The following is a 23,188-nucleotide window of genomic DNA, read 5'->3' as shown; positions in this document are numbered from 1 at the left end:
CTCACCTTTCTGCTTTTCACATTGGCAAGATTGATCACTACACCATACAACAGTCAGAATTATCCAGTCACAAGAACACAATGACTTTCCACATCAAGCAGGTGTTCACCTGCACATCAGCCAATGTGGTATACTGCATGAGCTGTACCCAGTGTGGCCTCCTCCACATTGGGGAAACCAAGTGGAGGCTTGGGGACTGCTTTGCAGAACACCGACACTTGGTGTGCAACAAACAACTGCACCTCCCAGTCACGAAACATTTCAACTCCCCCTCCCATTCTTTAGATGACATGTCCATCCTGGGCCTCCTGCAGTGCCACAACGATGCTACCCGAAGGTCGCAGGAACAGCAACTCAGATTCCGCTTGGGAACCCTGCAGCCCTATGGTATCAACGTGGGTGTCACAAGCTTCAAAATCTCCCCTCCCCACCCCGCTGCATCCCAAAACCAGCCCAGCTCATCCCCGCCTGCCTAATCTGTTCTTCCTCTCACCTATCCCCTTCTCCAACCTCAAGCCGCACCTCCATTTCCTACCTCCTAACCTCATCCCGCCCCCTTGACCCATCCGTCCTTCCCAGACTGACGTATCCCCTCCCTACCTCCCCTTTTACACTCACCTCAACAGGTTCTATCCCTGCCCCTGTAACTTGTCTGTCTCCTCTCCAACTATCTTCTCCTTTATCCATATTTAGTCCGTCTCCCTATCCTCCTTTTCTGATGAAGGGTCTAGGCCCGAAACGTCAGCTTTTGTGCTCCTGAGATGCTGCTCGGTCTGCTGTGTTCATCCAGCTTCACACTTCATTGTCACAAGAGCGCAGTCCTTCGTCTTGGTCTGGTTTCTCCAATCACTGAGCTCGTTGCTGTCACCGCGCATGAATCCTCCAATCAAAATGGCGGACTACAAATCCCAGAATGCAATTGTGGCCGCTAGGAGCACGCGCTCGGAGAGTCGGTTGGGTTTGTTTTGGATTGACATGGCGTCCAGCTCAGGGTCTGTTGCTTTGGCTGAGAAGCTGCAGGGTCTGAATGGGCTGTTTGCGATCCACAAAAAGAAAGGACCCACTTCAGCAGACGTGCTGAATCTCCTGAAAGCTAACCTTTTAAAAGGTACGTACGCTTTACAGTTCCTGTTTGCGTAATGAAGCGCCACTGCGTCTAAAGTAAACACACGAGTTTTGATTCGTTTCTGACATATTATACGTATTTAATATTGTTGTTTAAAAGGACATTTCCTGGAAGTCTACCAACGGGGTAAACTCCATATCATAAGACGAGACAGTAGATCAAAGGCAAAATGTATATTATTTTTATGTTGTGGAAGTGCTTGTGTTGGAGTGGGGTCGACAAGGTCAGAAATCAGATGACACCAGGTTATAGTCCAACAGGTTTATTTGAAATCACAAGATTTTGAAGCATTGCCCCTTTGTCAGGTGAAGTGAGAGGGAAGTACACAAGCACAGAATTTATAGGCAGGAAGATCTAAAAATCACACGAATAGTGTGAGTAGTGTCTTACCAGGCACTTTGCAAGTGATCAAGAGTGTCTGATGGTGTGAGTAAAGTGTCAACAGCTGAATAACAAGTGAAGTGATGATTTTATAATATGATCAAATGAGGCAGAGTTATAATTACAAAAAAAACTAAAAATAAAGTGGCGCTGGAGACAAACCAAATGACTGAAATAACATAGTAGGTATAGGAGGTGCATGCCAAGGGTCTAACCAAAGTTAAAAAAAATCCAAAACTGTACAAATTAATTAATGTAGAACTATCATAACAATTTATCAAGGTGATGGTGTCAAAACAGGACAGTAAGGAGGATTTTGCACATACATAAGTATGGTGCGATCACAAGTAGCGCAACCTGAATCCAAGATCACAATTGAGGCTGTTCTCAAGGCTACTTAACTTAGCTATGAGTTCCTGCTTGTGTATCTCAAAGGCTGCCTTGGAGGACCTTTACCTGAAGGCCAGAGGCTGAAGTGTTGCCCGAATTGGTAGGGGTGGGGGAACATTGCTCTCTGGTGACTGTTGCACTGTGTTTGTTCATCTGTTGTCATAGCATCTTCGTGATCTTGCGCTGAGTAAGGTTTCAACAGCTGAATAATATTAGAACACCACACACCACGTACACAGCAGATACTCATGTGACTCAGCCAATGTTGTCTTTCTGGGATAACGCTCTGAAAGCTTGTGATTTCAAATAAACCTGTTGGACTATAACCTGGCTTCTGACCTTATAGTATTTTTAGGTATTCCTTTGTTTCTTTTCAGCTCTTGGGATGTAACAGTGGTTTAAATATTTCCTGCTGAGAAGGACAGAGCTTCTTTATAAGGGCTGTTTGCTTAAAATAGTTCCTAAACAGATTCCAGTATCTGTGTACTTGGAAGACTGCACAATAGTGCAGAGGTTGAGCAGATTGTTTCTAGGCAAAGTTTTTAAACTTAAAGTTGCTGAAGACCAGTAGTGTATATACTGTGTAATGTTCTGATATTGAGATATCCAAACTGGGAAGATTCAGGATTTGTCCCTGATCATCAGATTTCGGCAGAGTAGTCAGGGTTATTCCTGTGGTTAAAATGGGCTCACTATTATTAACCTTGATTTAGTAAAATTTACATGACTGAATAGTGACAAATGCAGAATCAATCAAGGTTTTGTATCTGGACGGGAAAGTGGAATCATCCATATAATATGAGAGATTTTATATCAGGATCATGGTTTCATGAGGAAATCAGGAGCGTAGACTATTAAGAATCTTGAGCCATTCAGTAAGATTATGGCTGTGGTGATGTAAATGTAAAAAGATAAAATATCAGAAAAGGTGAGAAGTTAGTTCTGCTGTCTCCGGTGGCTATTCCTCTTTCTGTTTTGGGTACTCTTGAGGAAAGTATAAGTGGTAGTCACATCTTGGACACAAGAAAGAATCTTGCTTTAAATGGGGTCTGTCAAGATTTAAAAGAATAATTGTTATAGGTTACTCTGCTGTCAGGCACAGACAGGAGATTCTGTGGCACTGAGTGTGAATCTACAATAATATGTTGCTTTCCCAGTGCCAGGGATAGGGACCTCTCAACATTTGAAGCATATTGTCAAAGGGGAGAGTGAAAAGCCAGAAGCTGTTCTACACGTTGGAAGGAACAATGTCATTCACGAAGGGGCTCAGGCTTTGTAGATTGAAAATAAGAGGTAGAAGGCTAAAATAAAGAATCTCATAGTAATGTGATAATGGGAACTGCAGATGCTGGAGAATCCAAGATAATAAAATGTGAGGCTGGATGAACACAGCAGGCCCAGCAGCATCTCAGGAGCACAAAAGCTGACGTTTCGGGCCTAGACCCTTCATCAGAGAATGTTGAAGGGTCTAGGCCCGAAACGTCAGCTTTTGTGCTCCTGAGATGCTGCTGGGCCTGCTGTGTTCATCCAGCCTCACATTTTATAATCTCATAGTAATCACTGGTTTACTCATGGTGCTAAGTTCTAATTAAGGATGGAGAGAAAGGATAGGGTAGATAAATCAATGGTTGAAGAGGTAGTGCAATGTGCAGGGATTCAGATTCTTGGGATCATTGGTGTCTCTTCTGTGGTAGAAAAATTCTGTTTGAAAGGGAGGGGTTTCACCTGAACTGGAAAGGGACCAATATCATGGTAGGGGAATTTGCTATGTCTGTTTTGGAAGCCTGGAGACTTTTTGGGGGCAGTGTTGGTGTTCCTAATTGGCAGTGAAAATAGACAGATGAGCATAGTTCTGAATCAGAAAACACCAAGTTAATTAGAAAAGACACACCAGCAAGTTTGAGAACGAGGTAACTGAGGAATTAAACTGCATTAATTTGAAAGCAAGGGTCTTTCAGATAAGGATGATGAACTTAGAGCATGTATGCAAACATGGGACTGAGATGTCATTGATATCACAAAAATTTTGCTGAATGAAGGACAGGACCTTCAGCTCAAATGTTTCAGGCTTTAGATGTAATAGGAATGATAGAAGTGGAGGCAAGAGAGGAAGGGAGTGGTGTTTTTGATTAAGGAAAACATTACTACTGTAATTAGAGAGGATATTTGGATTGTTCAGTGAAAATATATGTGTTGAAATTAGAAAGGGATGATCACCTTGAAGGGAATTGTACTTTAGGTTCCCCAATAGTCGGAGGGAAATTGAGGAGCAAATATGTAGAGAGGTCTCTGATATATCTAAGAATAATAGAACTGTAATAGTAAGAGATTTTAGTTTTCCGAACATTGACACTGTGGCAGTCCCAGTCAATGGTTTGGATGGTGTGGAATTTGTTAAGCATATCCAAGAAAATTTTCTTAATTAATATGTGAATGTATTCACTGAAAAGGAGCAAAACATGACCATCTCTTGGGAAACAAGGCAAGGGAAGTGACTACAGTGTGGAGCTGAAGAAACACAGCAGGCCAGGCAGTATCAGAGGAGCAGTAAAGTTGACATTTCAGGTTTACATTCTTCAGCAGGACTGGGGAGGGGAAGGCAACTTGGAAAAAATAGAGGGGTAAGGTGGAAGCTAGGTGGGATAGTCATAGGTGGATGCAGGTAGGGGGTTGTGGAGATAGGTGAAAAAGATGATGGATAAGTTGTTTCAGGTCAAGGAGGCAGGAATGAGAGGGAGTGTTGGGCATGGGGTGAGGCCAGGGTGGGGAGATTTTGAAACTGATGAATTCCACGTTGAGGCCATTGGGCTGTAAGCTCATGAGGTAGAATATGAGATGTTGTTCTTCCAGTTTACATGTAGTGTCATTTTTGATACTGGAGGAGGCCCAGGATGGACATGTCACCAAGGGAGTGGGGGAAAAGTTAAAACGGTTAGCAACTGGAAGGTACTGTTGCTTATAGCATACAGAGCTCAGAGGCTCCGTGAATTGGCCACTGAGTCTGCGCTTGAGGAGACCACTTAGGGAGCAACAGATAGAGTACAGCAAGTTGGAAGATGTACACATGAATCCCTGTTGGATTTGGAAAGATTGTTTGGGGCCTTGGATGGAGGTGAGATGGGAGGTGTAGAGGCAGGTTTAGCACCTCCAGTGGTTGTGGGGAAAGGTGCAAGGTGTAGTGTGGTCGATGGGGAGTGTGGAGCGGGCAAGGGCTTCGCGGAGTGAGCGGTGCCTTTGGAAGGCAAATAGGGGTGGAGACGGAAATATCTCTTTTGTGGTGGAAGTGGTGGATGTGCACGATGCAGAGGTTGGTGGGGTGGTATGTGAGGTCCAGGGGACTCTGTCCTTACCTTTGGGAGACGGGAATGGTTTGAGGGCAGATGTTCGGGAACTTCAAGAGATGTAGTTGATGGCATTGTGAATTATTGGAGGTGGGGGATGTCATGGCCCTTGAAGTTGGAGGACATCTGGAATGTCTGGGAATGGAACGCTTCACCTTAAGAGCATATGCAATGGAGACAGAGGAATTGGGAGTATGGGATTGCATTCCTGCAGGAGGGTAGGTGAGAGGAGGTGTAGTCAACGTAGCTGTGGGAGTCGGTGAGTTTGAAAAAGATGTTGGTGCTGAGACGGTTACTGGACGTGGAGACAGAGGCCCAGGGAGGAGAGGAGGTGTCAGAGATGGTCCAGGTGAATTTGAGGTTGTGGTGAAAGGTGTGAGTAAAGTTGATGAACTGTTCATGCTCCTCATGGGAGCATGAGGCAGTACCAACACAGTCATCAATGTAGCAGAGGAAGAAGTGAGGAATGGTGAACCGCAGAAGGCAGTCCATTCCACATATCCCACAAGATCCAGGCATAGCTCGGACCCATGCCGATGCACGTAGCCACCCCTTTAGTTTGTAGCAAGTGGGAGGAGTTAAAGTTGTTGAGGGTAAGGACAAGTTCCATTAAACGGACGAGAATGTCAGTGGAGGGGGAGTGGTTGGGCCTGTAAGAGCTGAAGAAGCAGAGGACTTTTAGGCCCTTGTCGGGGATATGGGTGTAGAGCGACTGGATATCCATGGTGAAAATGAGGTGTTGGGGCCGGGGAATTGAAAGTCTTGGAGGAGGTGGAGGGCATGCATAGTGTCCCAGATGTAGCTGAGGAGCTCCTGGACCGAGGAAGGGGAAAAAACTGAGTCTAGGTAGAAGTCCCTCAAATCTGACAGGGATTAACCTGTACACCCTCCAACTTAGTCTGCTGTATGTTTTGCATCCCGATGTGGTCTCCTCGACATCAGTGGGACCAAGCGCAGATTTGGAGACTGATTCGCCGAGTATCTACACTCAGTACACTATAATCAACAATATCTTATGGTTGCCAACCATTTTAACTCCCTCTCCCACTCCTTGATGATATGTCAGACCTGGGCCGCCCCAGTGTCACAGTTATGCCACATGGAAGAGCAACACCTCATATCGCCTCAGGAGTTTGCAGCCTGATGGCCTGAACATAGAATTCACCAGTTTCAAAATCTCCCCACCCCTCGTCACATCCCATGTCAAACCCTCGCTCTCATCCATGCCTTCTTGACTTGACACAACCTGCCTATCTGCTTTCTCACCAGCTCCACAAACCCCTACCTGCACCCACCTATCACCACCCCACCAACCTTCCCCCAGTGCCACTCCCCCCTCTCTATTTATTTCTGAGCTCCCTTTCCCTTCCTTGGTCCTGACCCGAAACGTCAACTTTCCTACTCCTCTGATGTTGCTGACCTGCTCTGGTCCTTCAGCTCCACACTGTATTGACTCTGACTCCAGCATCTGTAGTTCTTGCTATCTCAGGACAAGTGACTGACGTGTTAGGGGAACAATTTGGGACCAGTGATCATAATTCTATGAATTTTAAAATAGTTATGGAAAAGGATAAGCCTTCCGTAAAAGTTAGACTTCTTATTTGGAGTAAATTTTAATGGTATGAGACAAGAGCTTCCAAAAGTTAGAAATGACCCTTCACACGTAAATGAGTGATGAGTGGATGGCTTTCAAAAGTGTGACGATGAGGGTTCAGAGGCATTATTTTCCTGTTAGAGTGGAAGGTAAGGCTAGAAGATTAGGGAACAATGGATGAACGAAGATTTTGAGGTTCTAGTCAAGAATAAAACTGAATCATATATTAGATATAGACAACTGGGAACAGATGAATCTCTTGAGGATTATAAAGCATGTAAGGGCAATCTTAAGAGAGAAATCAGGAAAGCAAAGAGAGGATATCACTTTGCCTTGGCAGGTAAGGTTAAGGATAATTCAAAGAGATTCTACATGTAAATTTAAGAGCAAAAGTGCAACTAGAGAGAGTAAAAAAAATCAACAAAGTCATATTTGTGTTGAATCTCAGTATGTGGGAGTAATAGTAAATGAATATTTTGAGTCCGTTTCTATTGTGGAGAAAGAAATGGAGGCAAGAGAACCCTGGAAAATCAGCACTAATGTTTTGAAAATAGTTCACAGTAGGGAAGAGGAAGTGCTGGATATCTCAACAAACATAAAGCTGGATAAATCTCTGGAACCTGTGTATCCCAGGATGTTGTGAAAGGTTAAGGAGGAAATTGTGGGGCCTAAGTAGAAATAATTGTTTCATCCGTAACCACAGGTGAGCTGTCAGAGGACTGGACGATGGCTGATATTTTGCCTCTATTTAGGAAAGGCCGTAAGGAGAAGCGTGGAAATTATAGACCTGAGAGTCTGACATTGGTGGTGGGTAGGTTCTTGCAGGTAATTCTAAAAGATAGAATTTACATGCATTTGGAGAGGCAAGGACTGATTAGGGACAGTCAGCATGATTTTGTGTGAGAGAAATTTTATGTCACAAACTTCATCGTGTTTTTTGAGGAAGTAACAAAAATAATTAATGAGAGCAGAGCAGTAGATGTTGTTTATGTGGACTTTATTAAAACCTTTAATAAGGTTTCACATGGTAGATTAATTAGCAAGGTTAGAGCACATGGGATTTAGGATGAGCTTGCTAATTGGATACAAAATTGGCTTTATGGTACGAAACAGAGGGTAGTTGGGAGAGCCAATTTTTAAAATTTGTTTTTGTTTTTCCCCAGAGTGATAGGGTCTTTATTTTTGTTCAGCAAAGTCAAAGCAACTTTATTTACTGTTTTGAAAGAGGAGAGTGTGACTTTGTTCTGTATTTCACCTGGTGCTGTGCCTGTCCTAGGAATGTCTGTTGGGAGCAATTTTTGGGGTGTCTTGGATTTTTCTGTTACACCTATCCTTGAAAGGAGTGGAGGTTTTTTTTTGGGGACTGGAGGCCTGTGATCAGCGGTGTTCTAGAGGGATCAGTATTAGGTCTGCTTTTTTTTGTCATTTTATGTAAATGATTTGGATGAAAATACAGCAAGCATGGTTAGCAAGTTTGCAGATGACAGTAAAATTCGTGGAATAGTGAATAGTGAAGATGTTTATCTAAGATTATAAACAGATCTTGATTAATTTGGTTAGTGGGCTGAGGAAAGAGCAGATAGAGGTTAATTTGCATAGAAGTGAGGCATTGCATTTTGATCAAATGATCAAGGGCAGAACTTACACAGTTGATGGAAAGGTTGTGTCGTAGACCAGAGACCTAGGGGTTCAAGTACATTACTGTTCAAAATTTATGTCAAAGAAGACAGGGTGGTTAAGAATATGTTTAGCATGCTCACCTTCATTGCTCAGACTGGCATACGGAGTTGGGATGTAATGCTGAGGTTGTATAGGATGTTGGTGAGGCCACTTCAGGAGTAGTGTGTCTGTTTCTGTTTGCCTGTTGTAGGAAGGATATTATTAAACTGCAGGGGGTTCAGAAAAGATTTACCAGAATGTTGTCAGGAATTGTGGGTATGAGTTGTTAAAAATAGCCTACATTGGTTGGAACTTTCCTCACTGAAGTGAAGGAGGTTGAGGGGTGACCTTTAGAGTTTGTCAAATCATTGGAGCACAGAATAGCAAAAGTCATTTCCCTAAAGTGGGGTTTCAAAACTAGGGGACATATTTTTAAGGTGAGAGGAGAAAGATTAAAAAAAAACATGAGGGGCAGTATTTTTACAGAGTCATTGTTGTGTGGAATGAACTGAGGGAGGAAGTGGTAGACTTAGAATGTTTGAAAGACATTTGGATAAGTACACGAAAAGGAAACATTTGGAGGGATACGAGCCAAATACAGGCAAGTGGGAATAGTTTACTTTGGGAACATGGTTGGCATAGAATAGTTGAATTGAAGGGTCTGTTTCCATGCTGTATAATGATCTGATAATGACCTGAACCTTCTCTTCCTGCCTGCGCTATAACTCCTGACTTCCCTGCAGATGAAAAATCTGTCTAACTCAGTCTTGAATATATTCCATGACACAGCCTCTCCTGCTTTCTGGGCAAGAACATGCCAAAGATCTGAAAGAAGAAATTTCTCTTTATCCCAATTTTCAATCAGAAACTCCTTATTTTGAAACTCTGCATTCTAGTTTTAGATTCTTTTACAAAGGGAAGCATCAGCACCTACCTTGTCAAATGCACTCAAAATCGTTTTTTTCATTCATATCACCTCTCAATCCTTTTAATGCTAATATGTATAGGACCAATCTGCTCAACCTTTTCGTTCAGACATTCTAGGATACAACCTAGTGAACCTTCTCTGGACTCCCTCCTTTCGGTAAGAAGAGCAAAACTGCATACAGTGCAGTAGGTATGGTCTCAGCAATGCCTTATACAAGCTACATTGTAGGACTTCCTGCCTTTAAATTCCATCTTCTGCAATTAAAGTCAACATTCTATTTGCCTTGCTAATTATTTGTTATGCTTTCATACCAATGTTTTGTGATATTGAGATATATCTCAAAGGATAGCCAGATCCAACTGTACTACAGTTTTGTGTGGTCTCCATTTAAATAATATTGTTTTCTATTCTTTCCACCAAAGTGAACAATTTCACCTTTCTTCATAGGAAACTCTTAACTGTAAAACTTTATCTATTCATTAATCTACCTATATCCCTTTCCATGCTCTGTGTCGTCCTCACAGCTTACTTTCCTAACTATCATTGAATCATCAGCAAATATCAGATGGTGCACTTTGCATCTTCATCTAAATCAATTACACAGACGACACAACTATTTAAGGCCTCAGTGCTGATTCTGGTGGCACTTCAATAGTTACAATTTGCCAAATTGAAAATGATCAATTTATCCAGACTCTGTCCAGCTAACAGGAAACAGTCTTGTGTCTGCTTGTTACTTCCTTATAGAACTCTGATTTTATTCAATGTAATTTTCCTTTAATGAAGCTATGTTGACATTGTCTATTTTGTATAGTGATTTTCTAAATGTCTCATTACAACCGACTTAATAATGGAATCCTGCAATTTCCCAAGATCAGAGATGTAAGGACAGGGCTAGGGAGGCATTTGAAAAGATGAGAATGAAAATAATTTGCATTTATGGGGCATAAAATGTTTCATAGTCAATGCAGTTTTGTTTCAAGTGTTGTCATTATTGTTATATCAGAAACCATGGCACTTAGTTTGTGTACAGCATCATTTCACATGCAGCTAACTATATCACTAGATCATCTGTTTTAATGATACAGTTCAAATATTATGACTGAAAGATTATCCAGTCATGGTAGCTCTGCTACTTGTTGGACCTTGCTATGTTCCAAAAGGTAGCTACGTGTGTTATGTCAGTTTGTCAGGTGTGAAATGCTTTAGGAGATTGCAAAAAGTATTATGTAAGTGCAAGTTTTATTAAACGTTGTGAAAAAGAGACATAATTGAAACTATTCATGTTGCACTCTTGACTGAAACACAAGGAAGCTAACTTTAGAAAGGAACAGTGATATATACAGCATGAAGGTAGGGTGCTGTCAATTGTTATTAGTCAATCTGAATTAACTGATGAAATTCAAACCAGCAAGTCAACAATGACTAGGATGTTGCCATGGCGAATGCACCAAGTATTACTTATTTCCTGAGCCCATTTTTATTTGAAGAGCTGCAAAGAACAGGTTCCTATTTGTAAATGTGATTGTTATCACATACTGTTAGGGATCAGAAAACTCCCCTCAAATTATTCAGAAGGTAGTCTAGATCCTCACTTTTTCTTATTGTAAATGTAAATGTAAGGTTTTACATTCCAGATCCAATTTGATTGGTCAGTCTTCTGGATTTAAAGCAAAACACGTTTTATTCATCTACTATAGTTAACATATAAATAAAGAGGAATTGAATAACTTAATTCTATTGGGAAACTTAACAGCATAATAGTTACCATTACTAATTAACTGTTCCTATATTGGAACATCCCACAGATGCACTCTCGGTAAAAGGCAAAGTCAGAATACAGATTGTTTCACATGCAACTCCAATAGCAAGAAGAGAACCCTGGCTTTTGGCTGTAACTAAGTGGGGTTGGGGAAAAATAGCTTCTAATTCTTCTCATCCCCAACAGCAATAGCTGAAAGCTAAAACTCAAAATCCAGGTTCCGAGAGAGCTTGACCACACCCATTCCGGCTGCTTCTAGTGTTCCAACTTAGTAAAAGAAAACCCAAGGCCTCACAAAGTGTTTACTTCCGTTGCTTTGGTACACCTGCTCTTGTCAAAAGAAAAGACAAATACTCCCCTTAAAGCCAAAGTATCATCACAAGACAAATGAATCACATAGTGAGCCCAACTGATGATCTTAAATTGGTTTCTGGTGTGCTCCTTGGTGCAGCCAGGATTAATTAGGCAATGTTGTCCAATAACAGAATTTATCTAATGTTCGATGTTATGTTCTAAGTTTTTTGAACCTGTTTGCACACTGCCTTCTGGAGACAGTCAAAGAAATGCATTGTTTGATGTAGTCCAACATGTTGGGATGTGTGACATGCTGTACTTAACTAGCTTCTCAACAGCATTGGGATTCCCATAACCTTACTCATAGAACATAGAACATTACAGCACAGTACAGGCCCTTCGGCCCTCGATGTTGTGTCGACCTGTCATACCGATCTGAAGCCCAGTGACAGGCAGGATGTCATTTTGGTATGGCAGCAGCATCCTGTTAGATGTTCTGCCTGCTGTAAATGATTTGTTTTGTGGAAATGGTTGGAGAAGTGGACCTTCTTTGCTTGGATGAATGTGAGGAAGAGGAGCCTATAAGGAGTACGAGATGTTATTTAGCACAGGAAAATTTAAGTCCAGCAGATTTGAAGTAAGCCAAAGCATTGGGATAAAGGAGGCGTAACTGGGGAAAGCACAATTTAGGAAAGATGTCAAGTTGAGCATCATGGAATGAATGACATTTGATTTGTTCAACTAATGAAGGTGAAATTCATTCAGTTTCCAGTTTGAAAATATGAGAGGGGAGCTATCCGTTTCCTGTATTGATTGCACTGAAAAGGATTGAAAGGCTTGCAATGTCTGTATTTTGTGCAAGTGCATGATCTGCACATCAGCCAAATGAGATCAAACTTGGCTCTAGTACACTCTCATTGGCTTATTTGCAGTTGTATAGCTAATATAGTGTCAAAAGAATTGGAATCCAGAGCGAATGAAAAGCAGCAATAATGGGAACTGCAGATGCTGGAGAATCCGAGATAACAAAGTGTGGAGCTGGATGAACGCAGCAGGCCCAGCAGCATCTTAAGAGCACAAAAGCTGACCTTGTGCTCTTTAAGATACTGCTTGGCCTGCTGTATTCATTCAGCTCCACACTTTGTTATCTTGAATGAGAAGCAGTTGTTAGTTTATCATTGCAAGAACACATTCTCTGATTAATAGATTTCAAAGCAAAGTCACACCTTGGCCTGGAAGTGCAATGACTGTTCCTATTAAATGCAGATGATCAACATTAAACCTTAATACTTCAATATTGGAAAGGTTGTTCCATTTTTTTTATAATCTGACTTTTTCTGGTACACCCAACTTGGAGTGAAGTATTTGTGTAAGTTCTTTAGATGATACAAATAGTATCTAGGTCACGAGTTGAAAAGAAGCTGTTCATCAGTGTATTACTTAAACAGAGGTCTTGAGTATGTATTTGGCATCATTTTTTTGTTTTGTAGTGTCGCTGAGCAAAGAGATCTTGGAGTGTAGGTCCCAAGATCCTTGAAAGTGGAGTTGCAGGTAGTAGAGTAGTGAAGAAGGCATTTGGTGTGCTAGTCTTTATTGCTCAGTGCAATGAGTATAGGAGTCAGGAGGTCACGTTGCTGCTGTGCAGGCCGTTGGTTTGGCCACTTTGAGTATTGCATGCAATTCTGGTCTTTCTGCTATAGGGAGGATGTTTTGAAAGTTGAAAGGATTCCGAAAAGATTTACAAGGATGCTGCCAGGGTTGGAGAGATTGAACTATAGGAACAGGCTTAATAGACTGGGGCTGTTTTCCCTCAAGTGTGAGAGGCTGAGGGGTGACCTTATAGAGGTTTATAAAATCATGAGGGATGTGGACAGGGTAAATAGGCAACGTCTTCTCTCCAGGGCAGGGGAGTCCAAAACTAGAGGGCATAGGTTTCAGGTGAGAAGGGAATGATTTAAAAGAAATCTAGGATGCACCTTTTTCACGCAGAGGGTAATGCGTGTATGGAATGAGTGGCCAGAGGAAATGGTGGTGGCTGGTACAATGACAACATTTAAAAGGCATCTGGATGGATATATGAATAGGGAGGGTTGAGGGGGATATGGGCCAAATGCTGCAAATGGGATTAGATTTATTTCAGATTTCTGGCTAGCATGGATTAGTTGGACCAAAGGGTCTGTTTCTGTGCTGTACATCTCTACATCATCAAAAATGTTGTATTTACTGAGGACTACAATCAACAATCCCTTGAAACAAAGAGGAATATAGCTTGTGTGCATTTTTGTTTCTAACATGGGTAGTCTGTTGCACTGTAGCTGCCACATAATTCTAACTGACAGTAGATTCTTCTGCTTTTACCACCTGCACTGGCAGGTTGAAAATTAGCTTGTTCAGCTCTGTTATGAATGCATGTTCTGTGGCTGTCAAGTCCAGGACCCAAACCTGAAGTTTCTGAGTTTGAAGTAGGCATATTACCTGATCAGCCCAGAGACCTGCATTTATAAACAATAGGGCCATTGTGGCATTTGGAGAAACAAATGATAGCCAATGATTGATGAATAGACTTGTCAGTTAGCAGTCAGATTGTGCACCACATTCAGTGTGGAGTGCACCACGTGTATAATGTAAGATTACCTTTTAGCTCTAATATTGGCCATCCATCTCTGCTTTATAATGGTTACAAAAAGTAAGCTATATATTCAGTTTCTTGACTTGATAATTGCATCCAGTTTTGTCTTGGAGAAAGCAAATAATTGTGATTAGAAAATTTTAGTAATCAAATGGGATTTTCCAAAGCTCAATTTTAATCATCCAATTTTAATAATAATTTATAATTATTTTAAATGTTTGTGTATGTTATGACAACCATCCATACATGGCAGCTGGGACTTGTTTCTGGATCTTGCCTGGAAGTAGGAGTGCTACCACTGTACCATACTGTGCTTGTGACTCCACCCATTCATTAATGGGTTAATATATTGCTTAATTGGAAACAATGACTTGCATTTGACTTTTAAAGCAAAAGTATTCAGAGAAGTTTTACAGAATTGTAATCAGACTGAATTGGATGCTAAAAGGAGTGAGATTTGGTGACTAAAATCTTAGTTTTAAGATTTGGATTTTTAGGACAGATGGTAAGAACTGGTGTAGAATTAGGTTGGAGCCTGACTCCGTGACTTCAGATTATGTTGCTGAGGAGCAATAGTACCCTTTTTGGAGGATTCTGGACCTAATGGTGAAAAAGCAGGAACAAAAACCATTACTGCAATGTTCTGGTTATGTTTAGGCAAAAGTGGAAGCAAGTGTAAAATTGGAAGCAAGTGAGGGAAGCTTAAAAGAAGACTGAGTTCTAACAACTGCATCATCTTGACCCCAAAATCTTGATGCGGCAGTTTCTTAGTGCTGTTCCATGCCCAACAACTTCAGCTACTTCAATAAGCCTTCTCTGCAACATAAAGTCTCATAGATAAGCTGCAGATCTGGGCTGAGAGGTGGCAAATGGAGTTTAATGCAGACAAGTCTGATGTGATGCACTTTGGTAGGAGTAATCGGAAGGCAAAGTACTCGGCTAATGGTAAGATTCTTGGTAATGTAGATGAGCAGAGAGATCTCGGTGTCCATGTACACAGATCCTTGAAAGTTGCCACCCAGGTTGACAGGGCTGTTAAGGCAGCAGACAGTGTTTTAGCTTTTATTAATAGAGGGATTGAGTTCCGGAACCAAGAGGTTATGCTGCAGCTGTACAAAATTCTGGTGCGGCTGCAGTTGGAGTATTGCGTACAGTTCTGGTCACCGCATTATAAGAAGGATGTGGAAGCTTTGGAAAAGGTGCAGAGAAGATTTACTAGGATGTTGCCTGGTATGGAGGGACAGCCTTACGAGGAAAGGCTGAGGGACTTGAGGCTGTTTTCATTAGAGAGAAGAAGGTTGAGAGGTGACTTAATTGAAACATATAAAATAATCAGAGGGTTAGATAGGGTGGCTAGGGAGAGCCTTTTTCCTAGGATGGTGACGGCGAGCACGAGGGGGCATAGCTTTAAATTGAGGGGTGAAAGATATAGGACAGCTGTCAGAGGTGGTTTCTTTACTCAGAGAGTAGTAAGGGAATGGAACGCTTTGCCTGCAATGGTAGTAGATTCGCCAACTTTAGGGACATTTAAGTTGTCATTGGATAAGCATATGGATGTACATGGAATAGTATAGGTTAGATGGGCTTTAGATCGGTATGACAGGTTGGCACAACATCGAGGGCCGAAGGGCCTGTACTGTAATGTTCTATATTGCAACGTTCATGAATAATTCGATAGAATGCAGTCCCATTTATAATGGGTGAAATAGTGAAGGAATGTGTGCTTGCATGTTACAAAACCTGGATAATATTTACGTTTAGACTGAGAAGTGACAGGTAACATTTGTGCCATGCAATAATCATCTTCAATCATCAAACCAAGGAAGGCAACGACTTAGTGGTATTATCACTGGACTGTTAATCCAGACACCCAGATAAATTTCTGGGGATGTGGGTTTGATTCCTGCCATGGCAGATGGTGGAAATTGAATCAAATAAAATATCTGGAATTAAGAGTCTAAATGATGACCATGAATCCATTGTTGATTGTTAGGAAAAACCCATCTAGTTCACTAATGTCCTTTAAGGAAGGAATCTGCCATCCTTACTTTTTCTGGCCTCCATGTGACTCCACACCCACAGCAATATGTTTGACTCTCAACTGCTGTTAGGAATGGGCAATAAATGCTGCCTGGTCAATGAAGCCCTCATCCCATGAATGAATAAAGAATAAAGATTCTTTGATGTATAATGGCATTATCACCTCTGATTCCACTATTATTAACATTCTGGGGTTTACCGTTAATCAGCAGTTCTGAATTAGCAACAAATACAGTGGCTACAAGCAAAACTGGGAATTCTACAGTAAGTAACTGGTCTCCCCAAAGGCTGCCCATCAACCACAAGGCACAAGTCAGGAGTGTGATGGAATGTGCACTAATTTGCCACGTTCAATGTGACTCCGATAACACTCACTTAAAGATTTATACCATCTGGAACAAAGCCCACTTGTTGACACCCCATTTACGAAGTTCAATATTGACTCATTTCAGTACTGGTGCATTGTGATAGTGGAGTATGTGATGCTCAAAATGGACTGTAGCAATTCCTTGAGGACCTTTCAATGGCACCTCTTACCATTGGGAAGAACAAGGACAGCAGATGCATGGAAACACCATCACCCATATCTCTCAACATCCCAATTTTGGAATATATCACTGTCCTTCATTTGTTGCTAGGTCAAAATTCTGGAGTTCCTTCGCTAATAGCACTGTGGATATACTTCAACCCATGAGTGGCTGAAGTTCAAGAGGATAACTCACCAACTTCTCAATTGGAAATGGGCAATCACTGATATCACTCATAACTTTGGTCAAGCTTTGGAGTTGCAGGGAAGGGGGCATGAACTGATGAAGTAAGAAACTTACTTAGTCTACTTGAGAGGAAAAGGAGATTGGAAATGGGCAGTAGACAAAAGGCTAGAGGGAGTCTGGAGATGGTGATTTGGATTTGGAAAAGAAAAGGAATGTCAACAGTTACAAGATATCCATTTGGCAAGTTGACTAGGAAGAGTTGCTGAGTCATAGACATGCAAAAACAGAATCTTTGGTCCAACCAGTCCATACAATAATAAATACACTTAAAGTAGTCCCACCTGCCTGCACTTGGCCCACATCCCTCTAGACGTTTCTTATTCATGTACTTAGCCAAATGTCTTTTAAGTGTTGTAAATGTACCTGCATCCACCACTTCCTCCTGCAGTTGATTTCACACACGAATCACTGTGTGTGTAAAATAGTTGCCCCTTATGTCTTTTTTAAATGTCTCTTCTCACTTTAAAAGTATGTCCCATAGTCTTGAAATCCCACGTCCGAGGGAAGAGATGCTTGCCATTCACCTTATCTATACCCTTCATTATTTTATAAACTTCTTTAAGGTCACCTCTCAACCTCCTCTCTGTTCCAGTGAGAAAAAAGTCCCATCCTATCCAGCCTCTCCTGATAACTCAAACCCACTATTCCTGACAAAATCCTAGCAAATTTATTCTGAACCTTCTTCATCGTTTATGTAAAGAGGGAGCACAGAACTGGAACAATACTCCAGAAGAGGTCTCATCAACATCCATACACCCTCAACATAACACACCAACTCCTGTACTCAAAAGGTCTGGGCCATGATGGTAAGCATGCTAAACACCTTAACCACCCTAACAATATGTGATGCAAACTTCAAAGAATTATGTACCTGAACCCTATGTCTCAATGTTTTGCAACACTATCCAAGGCCCTAGTTTTAATTGTAGAAGTATTGTCTTTGTTTGTTTCACCTAAATGCCTTGCATTTATCCAAGTTAAAACTCCATTTACCCATTGCCATTAGCCCATCGACCCAATTGATTAAGATCTCTTTGTAGTCTTAGCCTTCTTTAGTGTTCACTGTATCAGCAAATTTGATGTCATCTGCAGACTTACTAACCATGCCTGCTAAATTCTCATCTAAATCATTGCCATAAGTGACAGACAAAAGTGGATCCAATACTGATCTCTGTGGAACACTGCTGGTCAAAGGCCTCCAGTCCAAAAACCAGCCCTCCATCGTCATTGTCTCCTGGCGGTAAGCCAATTTTGCATTCAATTGGCAAACTTGCACTGAATCCCACATGATCTAACTTTACTAATTAGTGTACCATGTGCAACCTTGTCAAAGGCTTTACTAAAGTCTGAGCAAACCATGGCTATTGCACTGCCCTCATCAATCTTCTTGGTTACTTCCTCAAAAAACTGAATCCAGTTTGTGAGAGACAATTTCCATCACGAAAAGAAACCTATCCTTAATCATTCTTTGCCCCTCCAAATGCATATGAAACCTAATCACTTCCAACAACTTAAGCACCACCTCAGACTCACAGGTCTACAGTACCTGGGCTTCTTCTTACGTCCCTTCTTAAACAAAGCGACAACATTAGTCACTCTCCAGTCATGCACCTTACCTGTATTTATAGATGATACGACTATTTCTGCATGGGAAGAAGGGTCTGTGAATCTGAAACGTTAACTTTTTCTTTCCTTTGCAGATGCTGCCAGACCTGCTGAACTTTTTCAGCAACTTCTGTTTGTGTTCCTGATTTATAGCATCTGCAGTTATTTCAGTTTTTATTTCTGTAAGGGACCCTGCAGTTTTTTTCTCCCCTAACTTCCCACAAAGTCATGGGATAAATAGATCATATTCCGGAGATTTATCCAACATTACATTTACTAAAACCTCCAGCACTTATGCTTCTGTAATGTGAACTGTTTTCAAAAGATCAGTATTCATTTCTGAGTTCTCTAGCCTCCAATTCTTTCTCTACACTAAAACCTAATGCGAAATGTTCATTTAATATCTCTCCCGTCTTTGAGGTCCAACACAAAGATGACCCCTTTTATCTTTAAGGGGCCATATTGGCTGTCTAGTTGCTCTCGCTTTTAATATACATGTAGAATTTCTTTGGATGAACCTTAATCTTATTTGCCAAGGCTATCTCATATCCTCTCTTTTCCTTCCTGAGCTCCCTCTTAAGAATGCCCCTATTCTCTTCAAGAGGTTCATTTGAACCCATTTGTTTATATCTAACATGTGATTACCTTTATTCTTGACAAGAATCTCTATCTTTTTCACCCATCATTTACAATCCTACCAGCCTTATCGTCCATTCTAACAGGAATGTAATGACTCTGAACTCTCATTATAACACTTTCGAAAGCCTCCCACTTATCAGATGGCCTTTTATCTGTGAACAGTTTACTCCAGTTAGTTTTTAAAAGTTCTTGTTGCATATCATTACAATTTGCCTTATTCCAACTAAAATCTTTAATTTTTATGGAAGGCTTAACTCTTTCCAGAACTGTTTTAAAACAAAGAGGGTTATGATCACTAGACTCAAAGTGGACCACTACTATCTGTTCAGTCACTTGAGATCAAAGATGAATTCGATTTTAAAGGGGCATTGGAGAAGGTAGCAAAGAACGTGCAGAAAGATGTTGATTCAGTGCTAAGTTAGAGGGATTTTTGACCAAGTTAGCTTTGCTGTGCAAGGACAGAAAATGGTGGGATGCGGCACAGGTGTTATGAGTCTTGGTGATTTGGAAGCCTAGGAACTCTTCATGCTTGGTGAGTGTGAGTGTGAGTGTGAGTGGGGACAAGGAAAAGACACTTGTTCATGGAGAAAAGAAATTGGAAATTACTTTGTCTCTCCAATGTGATGGCCAAGAGATGAGAATTCCTAATTCTTAAGAGCCAGATATGGTGATGAATGTCTAAATAGTTATTGACCAAGTAAGGAAGTTAGAGAGAACTCATCTATTTCCAGACTGTGATCTGTTCAGTGGATTCTGAGTTACTGAGGCCAGCAGCACATGATTATTCTGCCATTGGGTTAGGAATAGGGTTAGGGTAATCCGAAAACAAACAATGCTGTTGTTTATTTAAACCTAATATTATGAAAGGCATTCAGAGTACCTCACTACTAAACTAGTGACAAAGCCATATGTGATGGAAAGCATTCCTCTAATTTTTTCTAAGCCAAACTAGATCATATGAAATTTCACTTGCTATTTCAACCCTGAACTGAATTTAAAATACGTACACTACACATCGTCATGACGTCTCTTTTTCAGTGCCCATTCTCCAAAATTTGGCATAGTCAACAAGATGATGGTAGACGATCTCAAATTTTGCAGTCCATGTGACAGTGCTGTTTGGTAGTACCATTTAAATTTTAGCCAAAAAGTAGAATCAAACACTTGTTCAGATATTTTGCGACATTTGAATTTATTTTTTGTAGAACTGTCGATATGTAGTCTGACATTTGAATTGTGTTGCTCAAACAGAGGCTGGCATCAAGCAACATCCAATGAAAAGAAAAAAACAGGTTCTGAAGTTGGGACACGGAGGAACCCTGGACAGTGCAGCATCAGGAGTGCTTGGTAAGAAGGAGGCGGAGATTGAAAGCTATAGGTACTTTGTAGCAATGGCTGAAGAGCATTTTATATTGATTTTTTATTGGATGCTTTTGTAACTCTTCAATGTCTTATTCCTTACGTATGTTAAAATATAGACTTTGCATACTAGAAGGCATACATTGCAAATGAGGGATTAAAGTAATTTGCAGGCCATGGGCATGTTTTCTGTCAGCATTCTAATTTGGGCTGCAACTTTATATGGCATTGGTGAGAGATTTTACAATGCTAATAGATCTTGGGAAACAAAAGGCAGCTGAAGCTGATCACTAATTTAGCAGTGAGGTACTGGGAAAGCCTTTTGAACATTGGGTGAAATGAACAAGAGCACTGTTTGTTTTAGGATTACCCTAACCCTATTCCTAACCTATAGTCAGAATAGTTGTGTGCTGCTGGTCTCACTGATTCTGAATCAGCTGGAGTGATAGTATATTTCACCTGAAATCCAGAGAAACTATTCATCTAGTCTCCAGCTTCCTTGATTTAGTCATAGAGTAATACAGCATGGAAGAGGCCCTTTGGCCCACAATTAGTCCGTGTCTCTCATGGGTTTACCCTTCCCATCGGTGTACTTATCCAAATGTTTTTTAAATGTTGTTATTGTACCCACTTCAACCACTTTGTGGTAGCCCATTCCATATTTGTACCACCCTCTGCATGAAGAAGTTGCCCCTCAGATCCTTCTTACGTTTTTGCTGCCTCATCTTAAACCTTTTGCCCTCTCGTTTTCAACTCCCCATCCCTGGGGAAAAAAGACCATATGCATTCATCCTTTCTATGCCCTTCATGATTTTATACACCTCAATAAGGTCACCCCTCATTCTCCTATGTTCCAAGGAATAAAATTCTATCCTGGCCATCCTCTCCCTATAACTCGGGCATACTAGCACTGGCAATATCCTCATGAATCTTCTTTGCACACTTCCTAGTTTTAATTGCTTTTCGTATAGCAGGGTGATGAAAACTGTACACTCCCAAGTGCTGCCTCACTAGTGACTTATACAAGTGTAACATAACATCCCAACTCCTGTACTCCATGCCTCGACCAATGAAGGCCAGCAAACTTAATGCCTTCATCACCACCCTGCCTACCTGTGATGCCGTTTTCAACAAACTATGTACTTGTACTCTTAGGACTCCTCAGGACTTTACCATTTACTGTTTTAATCCTACCCTGGTTTGACTTTACAAAGTGCAACACCTCACACTTAACTGTATTAAATTGCATTTGCCAATTCTTAGCCCACTTCCCCATCTGATCAAGACCCCTCCTATAATTTTAATAACCTTCCTCACTATCAATGATACCTCCTAATTTTGTATAATTCGCAAACTTACTAATCATGCCTTGTACATTCACATCCTGATCATTTATATAAATAACAAATAGCCAAGGTCCCAGCATCGACCCCTGTGGCACACCAGTAGTCACAGGTCTCCAGTCTGAGAAACAAATTTCAAGCATCACCCTCTGCTTCCTACGGTCAAGCCAATTTTGAATCTAATTAGCTAGCTTTCCCTGGATCTCACGTGACCTAACCTTCATGACTAGCAAAAACCTTGTCACAGGCCTTACTAACCTCCATATAGACAGCATCCACTGCCCTACTCTCATTTATCCTGTTGGTTACGTCTTGGCAAAACCCTAAAAGATTTGCCAGGCGTGACTTCCCGTACACACATCCATGCTGACTATCCCTAATTCTCTCTTGACTATCCAAATTTTGGTTGATCCTGTCCCTCAGTGTCCTCTCCGATAACCTCTCTAACACTAATGTCAAGCTCGCTGGCCTGTGGTTCCCTGGCTTGTCTTTGCTTAAACAATGGAACAACATTAGCCACTTTCCAGTCTTTCCAAACTACTTCCGTGGTTAAAGATGAAGCAAAAATCTCTGCCAGGACCTCTGCAATTTCCTCCCTAGCCTCCCACAATGTCCGAGGATGGAATTGTTCAAGCCCAGGGGATTTATCCACCTTAAAGTGCATTAAGGCTGCAAACACCTCTCTGGTAATATGTACGTGGTTCAAAATGTCCCCACTTGCTTCCCTTATTTCCTTGGCATCCATGATTCTGAGAAGAAATATTCAATAAAGACCTCCCCCATCTCCTGTGGCTCCACACATTGACAACCATGACACACAGTCATAATTGTACTTTTTTCTTAGTTTTGAGTGTTCAGATACCTGGCCTATATTAACATAAGAATCTTTTTTAAAATAATAAATTTAAATTCTGCAATGCTTTTTATTTGCCCTATCAATGTTCCCTTAAACTTCTGTTGACTTTGCTGAACTGGGATATTGTATTGAACATTCTCTAAGATTATCCTCTGGGCAGTTAGGGATGGGCATTAAATGCTGCCTAGCCAGCAATACCCTCATCCCGTGAATGAATAAAGAAAGACTAAATAACACACATGCGCACCTGGAAAGGAATGTTTCTGTAGCGTGTTCTTCATTCTCTGCCTGCCACCTTCTTAATGACTGCATTCATGAGCAGGTGAAAGAGAATATTAGTTTGAATCCCAAATTCCAGATCATCCTTGTCAAGCTGCTGTCAGTTCCCGCACCTTCTTTCTTAAAGGCTCGAGCTCAAATATCATACTTTGTATTTTACCTCTGCATTTAAAGTACAGATACCAGAATG

General features: G+C 41.2%; 1 protein-coding gene across 3 annotated transcripts in view; it reads left to right on the top strand.

Moving 5' to 3' along the window:
- Positions 1 to 953: 953 nt before the first annotated feature.
- trub1 (TruB pseudouridine (psi) synthase family member 1) overlaps positions 954 to 23,188 on the top strand; it is an 81,894-nt gene continuing 59,659 nt past the window's right edge. For all 3 annotated transcript variants that reach the window (XM_048551001.2, XM_048551000.2, XM_059653038.1), the window contains exons 1-2: positions 954 to 1,108; positions 20,413 to 20,508. In XM_048551001.2, the coding sequence (XP_048406958.1) occupies positions 976 to 1,108; positions 20,413 to 20,508 (229 nt within the window). In that variant the 5' untranslated portion in view covers positions 954 to 975. The remainder of the gene's footprint in view (positions 1,109 to 20,412; positions 20,509 to 23,188) is intronic.

This window comes from Stegostoma tigrinum, chromosome 20 (genome assembly GCF_030684315.1).
Source record: "Stegostoma tigrinum isolate sSteTig4 chromosome 20, sSteTig4.hap1, whole genome shotgun sequence".
NCBI classification, from domain to species: Eukaryota; Metazoa; Chordata; class Chondrichthyes; order Orectolobiformes; family Stegostomatidae; genus Stegostoma; species Stegostoma tigrinum.
This window is presented reverse-complemented; position numbering and strand designations above follow the sequence as displayed.